Source organism: Alligator mississippiensis, chromosome 5, assembly GCF_030867095.1.
Source record: "Alligator mississippiensis isolate rAllMis1 chromosome 5, rAllMis1, whole genome shotgun sequence".
In the NCBI taxonomy this organism is placed as follows: Eukaryota; Metazoa; Chordata; order Crocodylia; family Alligatoridae; genus Alligator; species Alligator mississippiensis.
In genome coordinates, this window is record NC_081828.1 from 69,349,391 (window position 1) to 69,373,653 (window position 24,263).

Consider the following 24,263-nt stretch of genomic DNA (forward strand, 5'->3'; position numbering starts at 1 on the left):
TCTGTCTAACATACTCATTTATTTTCACAACTTATTTAGGTTGCCTTAAATAGCTCTAGTTCTTTCTCTCTTTCCCCATAAGTCTTGCTTCCCAGACCCTTAGTTACTTTTGTTGTTCTTTGCTGAACTCCTTTCAGCATGTCCACATCCTTCTAGAAGTGTGGGACCTAACACTGGACGTTGTACTTCAGTTCTGAATATAGCAGAAGAATCACTTCCCTTGACTGGCAAGTGACATTCCTGTTGATACAACCCAATATACTGTTGGCTTTTTTTGTAACAAGAACACACTGTTGGCTCCTATTCAGCTTACGGTATACTGTAATTGCCAGGTCCTTCTCTGCAGTACTGCAGCCTAGCTAAATTTTCAGTTACCCAAATAGAATGAGCTTGTAGCTAATTTCCCCAGTTTATATTTGTATATGAAGTTATTCCATCCCAAGTGCAGGATTTATTTTTAATAAGACTGTTTATCAATACATGTTAATATTTAGAATATACGGTGTTCACTGTTTTAAACACACATCACTTACCTAGCTGTGGTAGTGCTATTTAGAATCTGTGGTGGGGATAGGGAAATACAAGAAAAAATGAAAATGTTGGGGCCATGCTATTTATGTAAAGCAAATCACCAGTTTGTTAGAAGTGATCACTGTACAGTAGACCTTTTATTTAAATTAAAAGTATATAAACTGATTAGCTGCTTGTGTGTGAAAAGCTGTTATATTCTTTCAATTAGGAGCTGGTGAAGCACACTACTGATCCAACTGAGAAAGCAAATCTAAAGCTAGCACTTGATGCAATGAAGGTAAGCGTGTCATGGCAAGTACAAATATACTTCTTTGCCCTCAGTTAAAATCATAAGCGTCATTTCCAAGAAACACTAATATGATTTTAAGTTCATTACTTTTTTTTCCTTTTTTTTCTTCTTGCCAAAGGAGGTCCCATTTTCAAAAAAGGCTAAACAAACACATATGTGTAATGAGCCACAAACTTTGAAATTAGATTAAAGCAAGGATACTGCTAATGGCTTTTTCTTAAGAGATTCAAAAAGTTCTATATCAGGTTTGGCAATTGATTCAATAAGTTTTATATGGTACGGATAGAGTTGCATGAGTTTTGCTTACTTCTAATATACTAACTTTTACATAATGTCCCCTAGTTTTTAGCTGTCTAACCAGATGAAAAAAATATATCTTTCACTTGTCAGGCTTCTTTTACAAAGTTGAGTATAACTTCCATTACTGTAGGTCATCTGAAATTTTGATCAGCAGTTTCCCAGTGAGATAAATGCAATTCTCTTCACAGCTTAGTTTCTTTTCACTTAGTTTTTATCTTTGTTGCCTTAGGCTAGAAAACATGAGTATCTTTTCTGTGGTCTGAGGACCATTACTGGACATGTTATTGCAAATGGCAAGTGCCTTATAAAATAGTGATATCACTTTACATGTTTTTGTATCTCTCTGTATTATGCAATTTCCTCTGCATTTGGCTTTGCTCTTTTGATTCCTTTTCTTCAGTTGATGTACACAAAAGCTTACTGATGGTTTCAGTTTTTTTCCAAACTGAGCAGTATACCAGGTGATTGTTCCATTTAGCATGCATTTCATAAATATTATTTTCTCCTAAACATTCCAGTTTATGCATCTATATAGAGCAGAAAAAGATAAGTGGAAAATGTACTAATGTACTTGATACACAAATATAAAGGAAGAGTGACACTGGTACTGTGAATAACAGTTTTCTAGATAACAACATCAGAGGTGTAAGAGCTATATGCCAGCCAGACATGCTGTTTTGTACAAGTCCTGGTAATTAGGTTGGCTATTCACACTTTGATCTAGCTCGTCTTTTGTTGTTCAGATGCTGCTTCCCCCTAACTCTAGGCCCAGGATTTTGAAAACTTAGATATTTGGATCTGACCAGAGTTTCTGCCTCTACAGGAGGAAGAAAAGCTTTGTCTTGGTTGCATCCAGTTACCCATGCTAAGCTAGCTTAAATAGGTATCAAGACTCGAGGCCACCCCCTATCTTCTGAAATGTTCTTTCAAGTTAGGGAAAATCTGGACATTTTATAGCCTAATCACTGGTTTCTGTAGGTGGAGATGATCTTTATTTTCTTATTAACTTTTTTAGTTCAACTGATAGCAGCTGTTTTCCAGGCCTGGTTGACTTTGGCTTAGACCAAAAGCTTTGTTTCCTGGAAACAAATGCACAATATAGACTGAATTCCTGTTAACTATAGTCTGTATAATTTATACCAGATGCTGAAAGTAAGTGATGTTGTGCCTAATAGGATTGGCTCTTCATATTGATTCATACTGCTCTAATGCCTGGAAACCAGACGGAAACCCAAATAAGACTTATGGCTTACTCTTCCATCTTTCAACTCAATATGTAGACAGACAGGAAAAAAAACCCAACGCTGGTACTATATCATGAAGGTCTGCAGAAGAATAAAACAAGGTTAACAACAGTTAACTTTATATCTCTCACCAAGGTCTATGCCTTTAGATACAGAAGGTACCACCCAACAGATATGTTTCCATACTATAAGCCTTACCAGCATGGCAGAGGTTTAAAGAAGGCAAGGGTCAAACTCAGAATGCACTGCTGAGAGGACAGCAGTAGTAAAATGACTGATGTGACAGTCTGTTTTGACCGGTTCCATTAACATATGTACTACTATGGGCTACCACTAATCCCCACCCAGTCTACTTTTTTGATAGAGATGCTTCAGCAAATTGTCCCTATTGCTAAAGCACATTTGAAACATTATAAAAGGCTCTAGTGAAACATGCACAGTACATCTGTTGAAAAAAGTGACCTGCAGTGGGCAATAACAACCTTATCCTGTGGTTTCAGGTATGATATCCCATTAAGGGTCCCTTGGTTAGCGTGCTGTTCAATATTTTTTTCTCACCCTACCACACAGACACAGAGAACAAGAGCATGGACTGCTGGGCAATAATTCCTCTCTCATACACGTGGACACATACAATAACCCTTCTCTGTATGTTGCTCATGAACCTGTTTTCTACTATGTATCATATATAGCCCTCACTCCCAAGACTGTAGTTCAGCTGTTAATCTCTGACATGGAAAGTTATCAGATGCTCTTAAAGATCAGGCTACATACAGTAAATTTTAAATTATGTTCTTAAAATTCCATAAATTTAGCTAAGTTCTACTTTGGTACTTCAGTTAGCTCTCACTGTTGCCACTGAATTCGGGCCTCTGAATCAGATTTAAAGATTGCAAAAATTTGTAAGCATGATTAAAGATACACACAGCATTTTTTTACTTGTATCTTAACAAGTCAACAACTGCTGAACATTAAAGATAACTATTTTTTCTTAAAGGGCTTAATGTCCACATAAGGCAAAATCAGGATTATAAATGCATTTACTTAAAATAATATATTAACTTTTTTCTCTTATGGAAATGTTTTCTCCCCCCTGTTTAGGACTTGGCTCAATATGTAAATGAAGTGAAGAGAGATAATGAAACCCTCCGTGAAATTACACAGTTTCAGTTATCAATAGAGAATATGGTATGTTATATTTTTTGTTTATATCTTTTTTTCACCATTGATTTAATTTACTGATATACAGTGCTCATTGATATCTTGTATAAGGCCAGAACCACTGGCAAATTTTAAGCATGCATATATATGTGTCATATCTTGGCTGCCTTGGTTTATTTATTAATCTAAATAATAATAATACATGCATATAGTCTTTTCCCTTGTCTCTGAGGCTATAGACAGCTAACGTTATGAAGTGTCTTTCAGGGTAGTATCTTGGGAGAAAAAGGAATTTATTTATGCTTTATCTTTTCTTATTGGAGCATACTGACCAAGAGGTACAAGTTCATTTGAATTTTGGAAAGTCTGGGTTTTGTAGTATAATGGCTAAAATTTTGGCAGGTACTTGTTAAATAATTAATGTAATTTTGCTCTTAGAACCAGCCTCTATTGCAGTATGGAAGGCCACAAGGTGATGGAGAAATAAGGATAACTACACTAGACAAACGTACAAGGCAAGACAGGTAAGAAGATACTTTGGTTTGCTAAACACAGAACTGATGTTAGTTCTTAAAATTTATGCTGTGACATTTCTCTGTTTAAACTTGGGGTCAGTTCATAAATTCTTGGGCATACTTCTCATTTTACATGCATAGCATCTGTTGCATTAACGTCAAGGAAGTAAATTTTCAAAGTGGTTCCTGGGAAGTTAGCCATTATATTAACATCCAGATCCCTGTGTACCTCTTTCAAGAGCACTTTAAATGGTTCATGTTTTGTTACTCAGTAGTTTAATTGCTAACTTACAAAACCAGAAGTGCTCCATGCTGAGTTTTATAAGATAGTGTATCACTTTAAAAGGACTACTATATTACATAACAGCCAAGATTTTTAACCTTTTATGTATTATATTTTCATAGGCATATCTTCTTATTTGATCTGGCTGTTATTGTGTGCAAGCGACGAGGTGATAATTATGAAATGAAGGAAATAATAGATCTTCAGAAATATAAAATCACAAATAATCCCACTACTGATAAAGAAAATAAAAAGGTAAATGATTATAATGTTATTTCAAGAAAAAATATGGAATGTCAAATCGAACTGAAATATATGAAATACTGTGCAAACTTACTTTTGAAATGTATATGTAATTTTTCTCCCAGTATTTCAAGCTGTAAAGTACATGGTATACTGGGATTTAAAGTGGATCACCATTAAAAGGCTCTGGTTTTTTTGTTTTGTTCTGAGGTAAATCAAACACTTAAAGTAGCCATTCCCAAACTGTACAAAAGTACTTAATAGTATGACCTCTGTTTTTTCCATGTTACTGAGTATAAAAATGCCACCACCTTCTTGCTGAATTTTTAATTGCTAATCTGTGTACTTCCGTTCCTTTCATGAAGTGGTCTTATGGCTTCTACCTCATCCACTTACATGGGCAAAATGGACTTGAATTTTATTGCAAAACTAAAGATTTGAAGAAAAAGTGGTTGGAGCAATTTGAAATGGCACTGTAAGTATATTTTGCCTACTAAGTAATATGGATGTCCTTAGCCAGCATATAGTAATATTTAAATGCTACAGCATTGGTTTAATATGCATTTTAAATTACAGTAAATTTTATCGAGGTCAGTAAATTATTTTAAGAGTTTAAAAAAAAGAACTTAGAGCTACAAAACAAAAAGAATATTTCCTTGAAATTCTCCCAGGAAAAGGAAGAGGGCACTCTAGGCTGTGTATTATTTTACCTTAGCCGCTATGATTGCTGTAGTACATTCTCAAACACCCAGGGAAAATATTAATTGTTTTAGCAATAAATATTTAACATAATGGTAATGGATTTTTTTCATTTTTATTTTTGTAAATTGAAATACATTTTAGGAGAGATGGGGATATTGGCTTTTTTCCTAGTGGCTTTTAACTAATATATTGTTTAGCATTTGGGTCTGGTTACTTGGTTTATTAAGTTTGGTTTCAAGAGCTTGATTTCCTCTGTATATTTTTAACTAAAAAGCATGCATGTATTAAGCTTCTTAAAGTAATGTGTTCAGATGCAACACTGCAGGTTGCATTAGTGTTATGTAGATACCAGCTTTATTTTATTTCTGATACTGGTTGGAAAAAAACATGATTGGTGATACTGATTACATTTAAAAGACAGGAACAAAGGAATCAGATAGTTTAGAGATGGTTTCAGTTATATTAAAAATGTGGATGAGGTAATCCTAGCTATGATAAAATGGGATAAAACTAAATGTTTTGGATGTTATTTTTTTAGTTGATAAAGGATATCTGGGATGTTACAAGATAAACACCACTGAAAAACATGTATGGTATCTCCTTTCAAGATTTTTGTTGGCAATTTTTTCCTTTTGAATGAAACCCAAAGGTTTAAGTTGGATTGGCATAGAAAGCATACAGGAGGGAAGGCCTTACTTGGTCCAAACTTATACAACCCACCTGATGACTGTAGCAAATCCAGGAATGGTATGTACTCTTGTGGGAGTTACACCTGGGAGTCATAGGTGAGGAATAGAGAGTCTTTTATCCATACGTACATGAGAAGCCAAGCACTTTGCCTTTTCATGTCCATGTCTGTTTCTCCTTCTCACCTGTCTCTGCATATTTTCATCTTAATAGTTCTTTATATTAAGAGGCTAATAAAAGTGTCCACATTAAAATGTGCCAGACATCCTACTTGATTAGGCTTACATATAAATAATGACCACCTTATAGGAAAAAAAAAATACAAATAATTAATTCAGGGAGCTAGCTAAACTGGGAAACTTAACTCTATGCTGCATCTCATGTGCCTGGCCCTTCTCCTGATTTCTGCTTTGAATCATTGTTCCTCAAGTTCCCTTTTCTGTTGCCTTTCCCCTTCTCTAGGTTCTTCCCAGCCCTGCTAGACCTGATTACCAGCACCCCTTTGCTGTATTTCAGCTACTAGTGGCAGAAGAAAATATTATTTGGAGGGGCTGAGGGCCGATACAGGACTGGTGTGCACAGGTGCTATACGTGGTGGCGAAGGCACTGGGTGAGGTTCTGCGGTAGCAGAGCATGGCAGTGGTGCTGGGCACAGCGGAGGAATGGCACCATGTTGCTGCTGCTGTCACCAGCTGCTCAAAATTAGTTGAGGATAAGCTCCTTTAGCCCTGGCCTTCTGCTGCCTATAGTTTCAGCTGAGAATTATGCTGAATCCATTTTAACATGTAAGTGTATTCACAGGTGATGCATTGGAGTGATCTGGTGGGTACATCCCTCCCCCCCAATTTCTGTGCTGATGGTGGAATGCAGGCACTGGGCATGAGATTGGTGGCAGTTAGTCTGATCTCTCATGGGTATTTATCCATCTTATAAACCTACACCATGGTTTAATAGGACTCCATGTGTTTGGAGTCTGATCTAGAGTAGCACAGGACTGGAATGGTCAGTTATTTCAGTTTAGGGTGGAATTGTTTTTGAATAGTGATTCCCAAAAGGAGACTGATGGAAGTGTGCCGTGAGATCCTGTTAAGGGTAAATGCTCTCGTTCCTTATTAGGCACCTTGCATCTGCTGCTTCTCTGGGCACTGCTGCCACTGCTGCTGCTCCCTCCCCCACTCTGCTAACCCCTGTGTTGCCACCTCCCCTCTTTTCTATCTGCTCCCACTCCCCCACTTCCAGCAGCATGCTCTACTGCAAGTGGGCAGGCAGGTGAGCATACAGACGGAGTCACACTTTGCATCCCTTGTCCCCTCCATTCCTCCCAGGGCTAGCTGGAGGGGCCATGGGGGTGGTTGCTGGTGTGTGAGAACCTTCAGGAGCATCCTTAGCAGCAAGGGCTGTCCTTGCTCCCTGAAGTAAAGACTAGAGGGAAGGGGGAGGGTGCAGACAGTCCAGGCCTACTTCAGTGTAACATTGTAGTATGTGTTAGGTTGTCTCATGGTGTATGTAGCTTGGAGGCAATGGATTACTACTTAAAATAAAATTATTTTTATTCATATGACAGTTCTGCTTCCAGTGTTTGCATTTGCTGCTGTTCTGAGACAACTACTTTGCTTAGAAAAATGGCTCACTACAATGCATCTGAGCCTTTATTTCTAATAAGAATTATGTAAAAGTTTTTTTAATACAGAACCTGTCCACATGCACTCTATCCTCAATGACAATGATAGACTGTAATACTGCTGCACTGAATTTGATGCTGTTGACCTATTCACACCAATCTCCAAACTTGAGTCTGGCTCGGTTCCCCTTGATTCTAATGTATTGTGTACAACCGCTTAAATTGGCAGTTAGTTTATGACACTGGGCTTCTTGGTGGCATTGCAAAAAAGAAGAAATGAGACACTAGGATAGCACACTTAATATGACAGTTGTCCTCCTAAAGCTGGAACATTTGATAGAATAATATGCATGATGAGTTTTGAGGGGTTTCTAAGGATAACTGTCAAAGAACAGTGTGATATGCTTTAACAGGAGCTTGCACATTATGAGGGGATTAGTTTTCACTTCCTGTATCTGCTTATCTCTCATTGATTTTTCATGGGAGTTTTGGATGCACACGGAAGAAAAAAACTATACATTCAGTGACGCAGCTTCAGCAAAGCTGTGCTGTTTAAAACAATTATAATGAATCTATTAATTCTGTATTCTGTCTTTCCAGCCATAATTGTAACATCAGAGTAGGTTGTATGGTTCTTTGTGCTTTATGACTCTATACTGCTTTGAGAAATATTTAGTGTGCTGGGAATGCACTATGCACACGCTCATGTGTGCATGTTCAAATACAACCACACACAAACACACATTTATGGCAACCTTTTCTCTTTATGGCTACAAAAATTTTGCTCATATCTGATTCTTTTATTATTACTACTAATAGACATATGTCTTTCTCGTGAGACAACAGAATTGTGTTCAGTGAGGTTATTACTTTTATTCTTATTTATATTTTTTATTTATTGAGATGATTAGAACAATAATTGAATGCATTTGCAAGGCAAGGATACCATAGCAATTTGTCCAGGTGTCACATTTTGTGTATCATGCAGAATTCCCATCTTTATGCAGACTTATTTATATTCTTTGACCACCACTGTGTGTTGAACAGATGGCTTTATTGAGCTGTTCACAATGACATCTAGATGTTTTCCTTAAAAAGACTACACACTGGGATTTACACATTGAGGTTTTAACACAGAATCCCTCATTGTAAATACAGCATGCCATATCTTGTGTTCAATTTTATTTGCTCTTATGGGGCACATCCACACATGCGCATGTGCTTCCAGCAGCTCAAATAGCAGCAGCACAATTTTATGCCAGAGATTTGTGCCTCATCACGCATGCCTGAACATAGACTTTGGTGTGAGGCAAATTGTACCATTTGGGACAAACTGACTCTGCCCAGTTCCTCCCGGATCTTCCCCAGCAGTATAAAAAGCTGCCCTGGCAAGCAGCTCAGGGCTACTTGCCCTCAGGAGATTCTGAGGCCCAGCCAGTTGGTATCTGGGGGCACTAGACCCTTGTGCCAGCTGGACAGCTGAAGCAGCCCTAACCTAGAGCGGCCCCTGCACTCTTTGCCCCCCACGGTATGCACCGTCCCCCTCCCGAGCAGTCCCTCCCCCACCCACGCGTCCTTACTTCCTGGGGGCAAAGCCTAGTTTGATCCATTGTTGCAGCCTTGCCCCAGACCTATTTGCCCCAACACGCTGAGGCAGCATGTTGGAGTAGCAGGGGCATGGAGGAGCCACAGAGACATTCTGGGTAGGTGCCAGAGCATCTCCTTGGAGGACCCAGCCTCTGGTTGCCTCTGGGCACACTGAGGAGCATACCCTGTGCTGCTTTTTTCTGGCATGTTTTTTTTTTTTTTTATACTGGGATTTCCCAGTATCAAATTTAGAGTCCATGCTGCAAATATCAAAGAATATTTAAGTAACATTTGTACCAATATTTTCTTTGACTTGCTTTTTAATCAGACAAGCCAACACCCTACTTACCTTCATCTATAAGTGCATGGACACATTTCGCAGGTGGTAGAGCAACAGATAGTGGACCTCTCTTTTTACCTTTAGTATTCCTGGGAATTAAATTGAAAAAAGGAAGACTACATGTTTATTTCCTCTTACTTTGATATAGTTACTACAGCTGCAGCAAGACTTTCTTAACGTCTAATAAATTGTATCTGCAAGGATTATAAAATGTTCTTCACTGCAAGCATCAGATGCTGACTTTATGATGGCTTTATTTTAAAGATTGCAGGGGTTAAAGGGACTACTGTAAACCAGTAGTCTTCATGTGTAGTGTAAATGGGCCAAAATTATATCACACGGATCTTTAGCTTAATAACTGTTTAAAAGTGACTTTGTCTTACAGAATCTGCTTTATGCATTTGTATAGCTTCATAGGATTGTGGTATCGTCTTTAGAATAAGTTTAAAACTGGATGTTGAGTTTTAGGAATAATCTGGGAATTCATCATGCTATCTTAAATCTCTCTTTTGGGCAGCATTTTTAAATAATTAAAAGCTGTCTGTCACATCGGAGTATTACAGGATATTACAGGATTTGAATGTGAACACTCCTGTATTACATTTTTGGAGTACTACAGTGTTTTGTAATAATTTGTGCCTAGTCAAAGACAATCTTATCTTTTATTTTTGGAGAAAACTCATCATTAAAGAAAGATACTGGCTCTCATTCTCTGGCTCAGTGGTATCAGACCACTCTATCTGATTGAAAAGAAACAATCGTAAGACTCATTGATTCTTGAGCCCAATGGATATATACATCACACCTTTCATAAGATCAAACATTAATTTTAAAATAAGAAAATTGTATTACATGTGGATAGAGTCCTTTGTTCATTTAGATTTTTTAAGATAGTGCCGGAGACATAATTTTCTTACCTATTATTGTATGTCTATTTCCCAAATTTGCTTTATGCTCTCTTAGTAATGACTTACTGGTCAGATTCAGCTCAAATAGATCTGCTCCCTCAGATCCTGCATTAATAATGCATATGCATTAAAACTCCTTCTGAGAGAACATTTGAGCTCTGACATATTGAACATTGACATATTAAATTAAAGCTGTTGCTATCAATGCATTTTAAAACCCTTATATACACATTGAATTTTCCAGCAAATAGATTGGAAAGGTATTTCCTTTTTAACAGACTAGATATAAATCCACATAGTTTACCAAAAGAAAACATATGCTTGCCTGTCTGGATTTCTTTAAGTTGTCTTGCCCACTTCCATTGGTTTGAAAAAGGAATTGTGTTTTATAGTTCTGTAGCTTTATGAATAACTCCTTAATATAGGTGTTACAGCTTCTGTTTTGTGAGTAGCATTTATTTGGATAAACAGGGATGATGGGGGATAGAGGAGACAACAAGGAAAGAGCAATCATTAATGTTTTCCCTGGTGGCAGAATTAAGGGAAGATTTGGAATGGATCAAATAAGACTCGCATGGAGGCCACACGTTGTGGAATGTGGAAGAGTTCATATTAACTTCATTGTCTGCTATACAGCCCTTTTCTGTACCTTTAATCTCTTGGCTAAGACCTTGCAATTTCTATCTAAAGGGGATCACTGGCCTGATATCTTGCAGCTGATGACCGCAGTTGCAGTTGCACAGTGGCACTTCGTTCCCCTGGCCCTTTCTTGAAGATGCTGCCTGTATTTGAAGGGTAGCAGTCTCTTGTCTTCAGAAAGTCTTCACTGCCTCAAGTATGGCTGCTGATGCTAGTCTTATTCTTTCAAAATGCAGAAACAGATAGGGTTAACTGGAAAATTAGGTGGTGATAGCCAATAGCTTTAACTCCTAGTAAATGTTAGTTTTCTCTTTTGCACTTTATTAAGGAAAATAGTTTAATCTGCAGAGTAGAAAGGGCTGCTAAACACCACAGAATATGATCTCCAAATTTCAAAGGAATAATAGTGTAAAGAAATAAGAAATGGGAGGAAAAATAAAAATAAAATACAAGAAACAATGGTTACTGTAGTCACAGTGTCTTTTGCATGTTTCCCTGTGAAGAGAGTTGACAGAAATTGCCTTTTTGAGAGTGGGTTGACCTGGTAACCCAGGTGGGGGTTGGAATCTAAGTAAATCTAAATATTTTATTTCTGAAATCAGTAATGAGTCCTGTCTCAGTGAATAATGAATAACCACAATAGTTTATAGATGGGTAGAGGAATTTAATTTAAAGGTTACTGAATCCTATTTGGTTTATCATGGTAATCTGAACAGCTGATAAAGGGTGTGGTTATGTTATCTTTATTATGTACAATTAAACCAAAAAAGGTTTTAATTTAGTCAGTTAGGAGAAGCCATTATAGGGGTGTTCATAAAATAAGCAATTAACAAATGAATATTCAAGTCAAATAAAATCCCACTGCTTCTCTGTTTGCCAAAATTTTGTGTCTCCTTTCAACAAATGCATAGTCTAAACAATCTGGTGTTTAACAAGATAAGTTAAAAGCTTAAAATACAATAGTGTTTAGCTATCCCATTAAAGGTATTAAAAGATAAATTTAAATCTAATCTTTTGGCAGTGCATTTGGCATTTTCATTGCAGCAAAAAAACTGCAGCCTGGGGATTTCAAAATGTTGTAGAAGTGGTGCTAGACTGGAGCACCTCTGTCTTAAAGCTGTATTGCTGGTGCTTTTGTTGTATTTAGCACATGGTTACACAGCACAATGAAATGCAGTGTAGAGAACCATGAGGTAGCTTGGGTGCTGGAAGCAACATATCAAATTAGAGTAATGCTATGTCCAGAATAATTTATACTGTCATTGCACCATGTAGACTTAACCTCAGATGTCTTGTTTCTGACATTTTTGGTTTGCTTGTAGAGGTGTCCTCTTGAAGAGACTGAGTGGGTTGTGTTGAATCTGTTGGTACCTCAGTTTTAGCAAGATTTATACTCAAACTTTTCTGGAGTCTCAAGGAAGATAAGCCTCTTTCAGGGGCTTGGTCCTATTCAAGTATCAGCCCACTGTCACCTTTCATTTGTAGCATCCTTAATCCATGAATATGACATTTATTCATTTGATGCATATACATCAAAGTTGTAATTGCTTTTTATCTTTTTGGTGGAGAAATCTCATGATATCTTTGGAGCTCTAACTTCCTTGTATTCAGTCTCTTGTCCTCTTACTTGAGGGTGCCTCTTTAGGTTTTAATAGGAGCTGAAATTTAGTTTTAGAGTCTAAGCACTTTTCTCACCTATATCTCAGTTTGATTATATCATAAGGGGATGGGGCTTACTCATGATTTGAAGAATAACATATGTTGGTTTTAGTTTCTTATAAAAAGTTTTTCAGGCCTCAAAGTAGCCTTTTTAGAAATAAATCTCAAGGCATTGCTGTCCATGCATAGTCTCCCCTCATCCCCCAGCTAGGTAGTGTTTGCTAAGGAAGCCAATTTCAAAAAGAATATTGTTAGAAATCTTTTGTAGATTTAAACTAAGCTTTCTTTGCAAAAAAAGAAGTATAAGGGACCCACTTTCATGACTGACTTAGCTCTGAAAACACATCATAAATATTACTACTACTCTTTAGGGTATAGTTTGTAGCCATGTTAGTCTAAGGACATAGGCAGACAAGGTTCTTTGGATAAATCTGATACCTTTTATTAGACCAACTCAAATAGTTGGAAAAATTCTTCCTTGCAAGCTTTTGGGAACAAATACCCTTTGTCAGGCTGAGGAAGCATCTGCCATTGGTGTGTGCTCTTTCTGGATGGAATGACTAGTAAAAATGCCAGAGGGTGGTATGCACGTAAGAAAGCCAGTCAGTGAAGATGTAAATTGAGGAGTCTGGGTGAGAGACAAGTTGGGGGTGGGAGGGAAGGGGAATGAATGTAGCTGGTAAATAGTAGAGAGGTACCTGGGGAGTTGGATGTTAGGCAGATTATAATGTGCCATTAATCCAATGTCTACATTTAGTCCAAATTTAAGAAGTTTTTAGAGTTTAGTAAGGGCATAAAGAGGTTTGTAATAACCTAAGAATTACTTAAGAGATTTTTTTAATAACCATTTACATTAATATTCAGGCTTATCCCCCTACAGTTCTTGTTCACTTAAAATGTAAAGTTGCTGAGCCCAGGCCACCTCTAAACTAAATCAATTTAGGGTAATATTCATAACTTCATATTTAAGGCATATGAATAATGTTCCATTAAAAATGTTAGGAGCTTTTTCTCACCTTTTTTGGCCAGCACTGCCTTTTCCTTTTCCATGGACTTTCTTCCTTCAGATATTAGATTGCAGCCTAAACCTCCAAGCTGCTGTTGTGCACTATAGCTTGCAGGTTCAGGACCTTATATTACCCTTACTGTGACCCTATTTATACCAGGATGTAAAATCTTTGATGTGCCAATTGTAAACTTCCTGATAAAATATTGTAGGCCTGCTTATTAAGGATGGGAGCCTAAATTATCATAACCCTAGCCATGGTGCTACTCGCGGCCACATCTGGATTCAGGGTCCTGGGGTGTCAAATAGCTTTGGTCAACCTCCCAGCCCCTAAGGCTGGGGCCACCTTTCCGTGGAGTGCTCTCTTGTGTGCGGGCCGGGCCCCGATCCTGCTGCCAAGTGCAAGTCGGGAGGGGCGATCCGCGGCCTGTCTTTTGCGCATGCAGGCTGTGGCCAGCAGCCCGGGCACACGGGATCAGAGAAAACCGGTGCTAGAATCAGTCACAAATGCGTAGTGGTTGATTGAAAAGATTATTTACTTACACCCAAAGATGGTAGTGGTGTAGGCTGGACAGCTTTCCAGGTGCAGCTCCGCTTAAATCCTCGCTGGAGGACTACGACAAATTCCTTCCCACGGAGTTGTTTAGGCTCCGCGGGTTCGGCAATTCTTTCCCACGGAGTTGTTGAAGCTCCGTGGGCTCGGTTCGGTTCCCTGGTCCCCCGGAGTTGTTAAGGCTCCGTGGGTTCGAAAATTGGGTTTACAGGAAAGGGATACGTCTGGGATTGCGCTCGGTGACGGGGAGAGGCTAGAGGCGGTTCGTTCTTTTTCCTTTTTCCCTCCGGAGTAGTTAGAGCTCCGTGGGTTCTATTTATTAAGCCTCTATTGCCTGCTTGAGACGCATTGGGTCCGTGAGGATCTGCAGCGCTTAGAGATCTTCACACTGGGTGAAGTCTTCTCCTCCTGGTGTTCGTGGAGTCCTCCAACTTGGGCGGAAACCACTCGAGCCTTTTGTGCGGCTAGCAAGCCAATAGCTAGCCGCCACGTGTGCCTACATTCAGAACCAGCCAATAATGTGGTGCGAATCTGAATACAAATGGCGGGAATTCCTTTGCACTGTACATCTCTGAGATGCAAAAGAAATGTACCATGCAAAGAAGCTGCAAATTGGCAGGAAATCCCCCGTTGCACCAGAGTTCTCTCCTGCAGCAGAGAACTCTACCGTGCAAAGAAAGCTACAATTTAGGCGGGAACAATAATTTAGCAGTGCCGAAGCACACACAAACAAAAACCACAACTTTGGGTTGTGACATCTTGTTGTTTCCCCACACACTGGAGTACATAGAGTCTAATCATTTACAGTTTATTATTTACAAAACAGTCAACATATGAGTGAGGTTAACAGCAAAACAGAATATCAATAATCTAATTGTCAAAGCCAGGTATCAATGAACTAAAAACACTTTATACCAATTGAATCAAAAACACCCTCAGTGCAACTCCCCAGCTTAAATCTTGAGACAAGTGAATTTCAGCACACAGGGTTAACAAAAAACATCAGCTCTCCTTTAAATTAGCAACATAGTAACATTAGCTGGTGCAGCTCCATGGGAGGTGCTCTCTGCTAGAGCCTGCATAGGGAAGAGAAGCTTTCCTCTGGTCCAGCTGTCTGTTGTATCTACACTGTCCCCCCTCTCCAAAAGCACTTTCTCCAATTCCCAGACACAGCCCCTTGTGCTGAGTGATAACTGAAACAACCCTGGGTTTATCACCCACACAGCCCCAGGCTGTTTTCTCAGTTAACTCTCCCCAGACTCTTCTCAGACCAACACCCTGCCCTCCTAGGCAAGTCTACTTTACCACCCTTTTTCCTCTAAGGATACTAGGTTGTCTGTCACTAATTGCAGCTTCTGTTCATAGGCAGGCTGCAGCTTTGCGGTCCTGAAGCTCCCTCCCTTCTATGAGCCTGGCAGTGTCCCGGGGCTGTTTCCTTCTCTCCCCTGCCTCCAGGAGCCAATCAAAAACATGCATATGCTTTTGTAGCACAACTGTGGCTGAAAACTTTCCCACTCTGCCTTTGCAGGGATCTTTAGCCCTGCAGCTGCTTTTATATCTATATATATCGATATTGAGATATATATATATATATATATATATATAAAATATGTATACAGGTGTGTGTGTGCACATTTAATTGTGCAATACATTTAGACTGGCTACAAGTGAAAAGTAATTATCACATGATAAAAAAATATTATCCAGCTGTAAAAAGAACCAACCAACTATAAAGTTAGTTCTTGAAAATGTGTAACACCTTTTAGCTCCTTTCTAGCCAGCTTTGATTTGAACATGTAGCAGGGCGCTGATGAGCTGTTGCAAATTAGTCTCAGCCAGAGAATATTGAGGGCTACTACATTATAGAAAAGTATTGGAGTGTTTGGTTTGAAGTGCAGCATGGTTTCATCATGTATAGACATGGCTGCCTTTAAATATACATTGAATATTAGCTAGCTCAAAGCCGATCTGTTCTCCATACTGGGCTTCATGTGCCTCTCTTAAACAGGCTTAGCCTAAAACCACCATTTTTAAGGTGTATTAAGGGCATGTGTATCCTTAATGTGCCTTAAAAATGGTGATTTAAGGCTATGCGAACCTAAATTTGATACCTGTATAAAACAGGTATCAAATTTATGCGTGAATAGCAAAGTCACATTGGTGCATGTGTAGACGCACTAATGCTCATTACCATGGTGTGTATCAATGGATACACACCACATTCATACACATTAGTCCATGTGAATGTGAGCTAATGCAACTTAGCTATTCGTGCCTAAATTTAATACGCCTTAATGCACATTAGCGCATCCATGTGTAAGCATGTGCCTAAATTGCCCTAATGCGCCTCAAGTAAAGGCGCATTAAGTTTAGGCATGTGTAAATACATGTATAGACATACCCAATGTGTATGGAAGGAAGATGGCAAAGGAGACTTATTAGCGTGATTAAAACAATGTTCTGTGTATCCACAAATTTAACATGATTACCTCCTTGATTCAACCAGGACACTCATCATATGAACAAGTAAGTACATTTCCCAGCAAATGCTTAGAAGTAAATTGTGTTTTCTTCATCAAAAGTACAGTTTATTTATGATAAAGTTAATTTAATTATACAAGATGTCCTCCTGATGGAGAAACTTTGATGTGACAAACCAAGGATATTTGAGTATTAGCATATGGAAACTTGATTGATTAATTCACTAAATAGCATCTTCAAAGATGATTCTGAAATATAACTGCTAAGCCTGAAGAGAAAAAATCAGTTAGCAGTAGCTAATCAGCATTGTTCTTGGACAAGGGGACATGGAAAAAAAGCTATCTCCCGGTCTTTGTGATCTTGCCTAGACCTCCATGGTGAGAATGCTTCCCCTCTTCTCCCCCCCTGTTTCCTGTTGGTAAGTTTTTTGTTAATCCTCTCTTTAAAAATATTAATTTCTCCTCTAGAGGTTTATGTATTTGTATTTATTCATCCACACTGTTATTTTTGCCAAATATATTACACGAATATCTTCCTATCAAGGGAAGGATGCATGCCGATGTGATTAGTTGAAATGGTGATCATTTGACAAATCCAAAATGGAGCCAGTGGATTTAATCAAAGAAAAGGAGTGCTACTTAGTTGTAGGTGCAACCTTGTTAGTACAAATCAAATTGAAGTCAAGGCGAGTTGAATGTTAAGAGTTTGGAGCAGAATGAACATGAATGTCTCTCTAGGATTAATTCTTTAAAATCTGTATTTGGGGAAAAGCCAAAGACGTTTGACGTTTGACTGACTATCTATATATATAAAAAATATTTCCATTAGCTTTTTGTGTTTTGAATTTGTGGTCATATTTTGTTTAAGTAAATTAATCTGCTTCAATATCACAGCATTTGGTCAATACAGATCAAAACTAGAAGTGTAATGAGCAGAGTTTGTGCCCTGGGCAAACCCTGTGGGAGAGGGGAGGATGTGCCAAGCGTTGGGGACAGGAGGGAGGATGGGGGAGTAGAAGTCTTGTTTTTAAAAAGTTTCCTGTTCCTGGTGTGGTCTAACCGACCTGCTTATTGCTGCTACAACAGCTTTGTGGTATTGGTGAACCCAGATGCTTCTACAACAGCAGCATTGCAGGGCTACTGCTGCTGGCTTACACACACTCCAGGGGGGTTGCCCTTTTGGAGCCCCCGCTAAATTGATGCCCAGGACTGGTGTCCCATGTCCTCTACTTTCCCATGCCCCCAAAGCTATATTAGTGATGAAAAAGTGATTTCTTCTTCCAGATCTGGTTTATTTAATTTATTTTTTTAATTTCTAGAAAATACTGAACATGTAGCAGTTCACATTTCAGTTAATTTTAACTTTTATGGGTGGCTGCACTTTGGCAAGTAGACCACTTACTTAATTGCTGAAATGTGGCACCCATTTCTGGAAATATTTCCCCTTGAGAACTGAAAATACTTTTTGTAGCTCTAGATAAATTGCCGTGTTTCTTATGGGCTTGTGGCTCTTTAATCATTCTGATGCTTAGTATTAGAATACATAAGACTAAGTGAAATGGTAATCTTATTGTCCTTGGAAATCAACTTGTATTATCTTCTTTGTAAACTTCTAAAACATATAAATATAACATCGTACTTCATTTACGACAAACACTTGAAAATGTGGTTTAGCAGTTCATGCTTGGCATGCCAGCTCCATATTCATAATTCACGCCAGTAGCACTTTCAGGGTTTTAAATTATTACAAGTAAAACACTGACTGCAGAACAGTAACAGAACTCTTAATTGCAGAAGTCTGACACAGGGTTGAGAGTTGAGTAAAGTTCAAGGCAATGAGCTCTTCTTGAACTCCCTGTAGTATTTCTTTTTAAATACTTGAAAGAGTTGTAATTCACCACAGACTGCTTGCTTGATACTTTATACAAACGCTTACTTGATATGCTATCCAGGCTCACTGACAGTCATGCATTAAAGTCATGCATATGGTTATCTAAGACCAAGGTTTTATTATGGAAAATGGTATAACAATGTAAAAGAAAATGTAGTTTGTTTGTTTTTTAAAGCAATGGTTGCTATTGATATGCAAATATGAATTTATGCCTTAAAATTTGATTTTAGGCTTTACCCAATTTTCTCTTGGAATGATGATCTAACCTACTGAAGCAGGAAAATAATTTTTCTTCTTAAGATAGGGCTAAATATTTCCCTTGTTCATAAAGCTGAGGAGGAAGATGGTAAGATAAAATCTCCTCTTACACTGTCTTCTTGCAGAAGAGTTTCTGAGGCCTATGAAGGGAGCTGGAGCCCTGCCCTCAAGTTGCACAGATTCCACAAGTGTGTTCGGAATTCAGATCTTGAGCTCATGCAACCTACTGATGAGGGTTTGCTCCTGGTCCGCAGGTACACAAAGTAGAGTGGCTCATCAGATCTCTCCCAGACTGGCACACAACTGTTTCTCCCCTCCCCAAATCCATAGTCCCAATTGAATGGTGTTTGTGTGTACCTGAGGGTTTACCTGATGTCCCTGAGGGTTGTTGGCTAGCTAGGTTATTTGCTGATTCGATTAGACCAGTGTTTTCAGTATTTATCCCATTTCAGGAAAGAGGTTGATTTGCTCCATAGTTTCCATGCTAGCAGCAAATTTTGTTGATGGCTTATTTTCTTTAATGTCTATATAACTTCTCATGGATGTAATGCCTAGGTCCTTATAGGCTGTCATTCCATTTATTTAATTTTAATTGTGAATATTTGTCTTTAGTTTTGTCACCTAGTTTTGTTGTGTTCTCTACACTAAAGTATGTACATGGTATTCATTGTGGGAATTGAATGCAGAAGTGTCCAAGGAACAGAACTTTGTGTTTTCTTTCATTCTGCAATGCATTTTTCCTATATTTTTAAGGAAAATTAATTAGATTGAAATTACTTGGAGTCTGGGAGGGACAAGTTAAGTTGTTAATTACATGACATAGAGAAGCAATTTTTCAAGATTAAGTGAAATGTTTGTAATAGGTTTAAGTAACACCTCTGCAGTAGCCTTGACCTAGAGAGGTGAGAATCTGTACAGGTCTTAATTGCAAAAGTCTAGCTAATATTGAAAAGCAGCCAGAAAAGCAATTAAACAAATAGCCCTTAGATATGGTGAGAAAGGGTAGAGACCTGGTTATTGGGTAGGAGGACACGCAACATATGATCTACCAGGTGAATTGTTAATTAAAATGTTAACTGGTACCATTAATGGTATTGTTAAGATCCCCAATAACATGAGAAAATTCATATTCCAATCTCTGGTCTCTCTTCTGTTACTTGCTGTAACATATAGATTCCACCAAAATGGAACTAAAGTGCATGATTCATTTTTCATAGTGTATCAGCGATTCTGGATGAGAATAGCTTTTGGTCACTCATAGGCCTTTATTATATTCAAACCTATATAGGGTTACCATATTTCCAGTTCCAAAAAGAGGATACCTGTTGCATGCACACGAGGCGGGGCATATGATTGTGAGGAGCAGTGATATGCTGGTGCCCTGGCCCTGTCCATTCTGTTGCCTCTCACTCCCAAGCCACAGCCCCCACAGCTCTGCTGCTGCCCCTCACTCCTGACCCAGAGACCCCTGGCCCCTTACTCCCAAGCCATAATACCTGCCCCACTGGGCCATGCTGGTGCCCATCACTCCTGACCCACAGCCCCTGCTCCACACTCCTGACCCACAGTTCCCCACCCACCCTGCCCCTCACTTCCAAGCTACAGCCCCCTGCTCCCTTTGTCTCCCGGCTGCCCCGTCCCTGCAACCTCTTTCACACACTAAGCTGCTGCCTAAAACTCAGCCTCCTCCACAAGTTGCAGTCCCATACCCCAGTGATGATCAATGCTGCTGCAAAAGGAATAGATAGAAAAAGGCAAGTGCTAGTACCTTGGGGGTGCCTTTCGTGCAGCAAAGAAACTAAACTGAACATGGTAGGTGTTAGGACTCTGGAGACCTCTCCTCTGCTGCCCTGTGGCTGCACAGCTTCCTGCTGCCCTTGAAGGGCCCCTTCCCCCGCCATCTTCCCCAGCTCCTGGACAGCTTCTCCCAGTGCCAGCAGGCACCCGTCCCCTGACACAGCTGAGCTGACCAAAATCCTGGACAGTTGATCATGTTTAAAAAACCCGTCTAGAGGGAGGATCCAAAAAGAGGACGTGTGCAGGAAAACCCAGACGTATGGTAACCCTAGACCTATGGTAAAAGGCTCCATATTCCACTGATTTCTACTATGCAAGTCTTCTAAAATACTATTTTTTGAACTATGTTAATTCCATACTGGAAATTTAAATTTCACAAATCCATAAGAATTAAGATAATCAAGAAGATGTCACTTCATCTTTACATATTTGTTAAGAATTAATTTATGAGAAGTTTGTCAGTGGTCAGTGCATTTGTTTTCAATATGGGCTTTAGTAGCTTACTTTATTATAACTTGGCTTTAGATTTTTTTTTGCAAACCTTTTTTTTAATATTCTCATTCAAAAATATGAGATATGTATGAGACAAAAGATTTTTGATTCTGTAATGCTAATACTGAAATCTCTAGACTACACTTCCTCTTCTAGGACTCTCTAGTAAAAAGAAAACATTCTTTTTACAGTAAGCTGAAGACATTTTCAGTATTTTAGAACTTCTGCAATAAGGATAAGAGCATTTTTATTTTTAGTAACATGACCTATCTGAAAAAGGAAGATAGAAATGTTGATGTCTGTATTCCCCAGACAGGATGGCAGAGAGAAAAGCCAAAGTAGAGTATTCTTCCTTACCTTGCCCAGCCCCTTGGTAAATGTCCACAATTATACATTGGGGTAGTGCATATTGGAGAGTGACAAGATGTGGTGTTAAGGCTGATAGTTTAGGGGGTGTCCTAGAACAATTTATTTATAAGATTAAATAGTGCAGAGGAAGTTAAATTGCTGATAAAGGAAAACATATTTGCACTCAAGGTGTAGAAATTATTTAATAGCAATTCATCTGTTGAGCCTGACCTCTTCCTGTGAAAGCAACTTCGTATGTTTTTGGTTTTTTGTTAAAAATACTTATCAAACTAAAATTGACAATAAAAACTGAAATTGTCATTTCGTATGTTGCATGCCTGTTAGACCTATGAACATTGGAACACACTTCTAATCATACATTTAACTGCTCATAATATGGTATGATTTAAATAAATCACACATTGTGACTCCTTTATCTTATGTAGGTGTTGACACTTCATTGTGGTAAGCATCGTGCTAAACCACTGTAACAGGGTCATACCCCAGGGGTGGCCATAGAGTACTCTCTCAGCCCTTGTCTTTTCTGCTTCCTTTGGGCAATCTCCCCTTCAGCTTTCCTGCTGTGCTTTGATGGTATGTATTATGTTTTTAGAAAAGGAGGCTGCCCAGGGCTCCCCAAGCAAAAGTGCTCATGAGCGCTGGTGGTGTTGCTCATCGCCCAAAGGCAGGGGTGGGCAATTATTTGTGCCCATGGGCTACATAGGCAGTTCTGGGAAGCTGATGTAGGGGGGTACTGTGGGTTGGTAAGAACCCTCTTCCCCCCCCGGTGAAACAGCCTGGAGCTCATGTGTCACTGCCAATGACTTCAGAAAGGCCTTTGACTTGGTCTCCCATGATGTCCTCATGGTAAAACTGGGAAAATGTGGCCTCAACTACTTTAGTCCAATGGCAAGGTAACCGGCTCCATGGTAGGACCCAGAGAGTATTGATTGTTGGAACCGAGTCCTCATAGTGGAAGGTGACCAGTGGTGTCCCTCAGGGTTCAGTCCTCGCACCAGTGCTTTTCATCATGTTCATCAATGATTTGGATTCGGGTATTAAAAGCGAACTGGCAAAGTTTGCTGACAGCACCAAACTATGGGGGAATGAGGTCACACTTGAAGATAGGCTGGTGATACAGGCCGACTTGGATAGGCTTGTGAGGTGGGTGGACCTCAACTTTACATTTCTCCGTAAACAACATTAAGTTATCTATCTAGGGAGATATAATCTGCAACACTTGCAGGCTCAGCAGTGCTATGCTTGCCAGCACCACAACCAAACTAGACCCAGGTGTTGTGATAGACAACAAAATGAACATGACCCAGCAATGTGATGCTGTAGCTGGCGGAGCTAATCAAACACTGGTATACATCTACCAAGGCATCTTGAGCAAGGCAATGGATGTTATCCTTCCACTGTACTTGGCCTTGGTGAGACCTCAGCTGGAGTATTGCATCCAGCTCTGGGTGCCACACTTTAAGAGGGATGTAGAGAAGCTCAAGAGAGTCCAAAGGAGGGCCATGTACATGATCAGAAGTCTAGAGACCAGGTCATATGAGGAGAGGCTGAAAGACTTGGAACTGTTCAGCCTGGAGAAGAGAAGACTCAGAGGGGACTTGGTGGCAGCCTGTAAGTATCTCAGGGGCATACATCAAGGCCTGGGGGAGCATCTGTTCACCAAGGCCTCTCAGGGGAGGACAAGAAATATTAGGCACAAACTGATTGAAGATCACTTTAGGCTAGTCATAAGGAAAAACTTATTTATGAGTTGAGTGCCAAGGGTTTGGAACAGGCTCCCCCCAGAAGTGGTGGGAAAATGCAGCCTCAACTACTTTACAGTCCAGTGGCAAGGTAACTGGCTCCATGGTAGGACCCAGAGAGTATTGATTGTTGGAACTTAGTCGTCATGGTGGAAGGTGACCAGAAGCCACCCACAAGATCTTCAAAAAGCATCTTGATACCCATCTTGCTGGGGTCATCTAATCCCAGCAGTCTTTCCTGCCATATGCAGTGGGGCTGGACCTAATGATCTGTAAGGTCCCTTCCAGTCCCTAACATCTATGAAACAGCGCACAGCCCTAGCCCTGGCCCTGGCCTGCTCCACCTTCTGGTAGCCAGAAGGAGCCACTGCTTCTGGCCCCAGCCCTGTGGTATTGGTGGGGACCTGCATGCACAGCCCCAACCTCATCCCAATCTGCACCCACCCTAGATTCAGCCCAATGGAGTGGACCAGCTCTGTACTAACGCCTCACCTGTTCTGGACCACCCGGCCATGCTGAGCAGCTGCAGCAACTGGGCAGAAGCCGCTGCTAGGCCCAAGGGGAAAGGGGCTCCTCCCCATCACAACTACCAGGTCCTTCTTGTAGCAGCCACCTGGAGTCTGCACCCAGGCTGCCCCACAGGTCCTCTCCACTGCAGTCACCACTGCCTCTGGGCCACCCAGTGGTGCAGTGGTGGCAATGCAGAGGAGCTGCAGGGCAGCTTTTTTGTTAAAAATACTTATCAAACTAAAATTGACAATAAAAACTGAAATTGCCATTTTGTAAGTCACATGCCTGTTAGAGGTATGAACATTGGAACACACTTCTGGTTATTCTTGGTTCAGCAAGAAGAGCCCAGCAGTGACGAAGTGGAGGGGCTGCTCTTCCCCTGTGCTGAGCAGCAGCTTCTGCTTGGCCGTCGCCACTGCCACCACTACTTGGCATGGGCGGGTGAGTCTGGAACAG

General features: G+C 39.8%; 1 protein-coding gene across 1 annotated transcript in view; it reads left to right on the forward strand.

The window, feature by feature from the left end:
• VAV3 (vav guanine nucleotide exchange factor 3) overlaps positions 1-24,263 on the forward strand; it is a 318,958-nt gene that overhangs the window by 163,393 nt on the left and 131,302 nt on the right. The window contains exons 11-15 of the mRNA XM_019479355.2: positions 740-808; positions 3,466-3,552; positions 3,964-4,049; positions 4,446-4,578; positions 4,932-5,041. Of these exons, the coding sequence (XP_019334900.1) occupies positions 740-808; positions 3,466-3,552; positions 3,964-4,049; positions 4,446-4,578; positions 4,932-5,041 (485 nt within the window). The remainder of the gene's footprint in view (positions 1-739; positions 809-3,465; positions 3,553-3,963; positions 4,050-4,445; positions 4,579-4,931; positions 5,042-24,263) is intronic.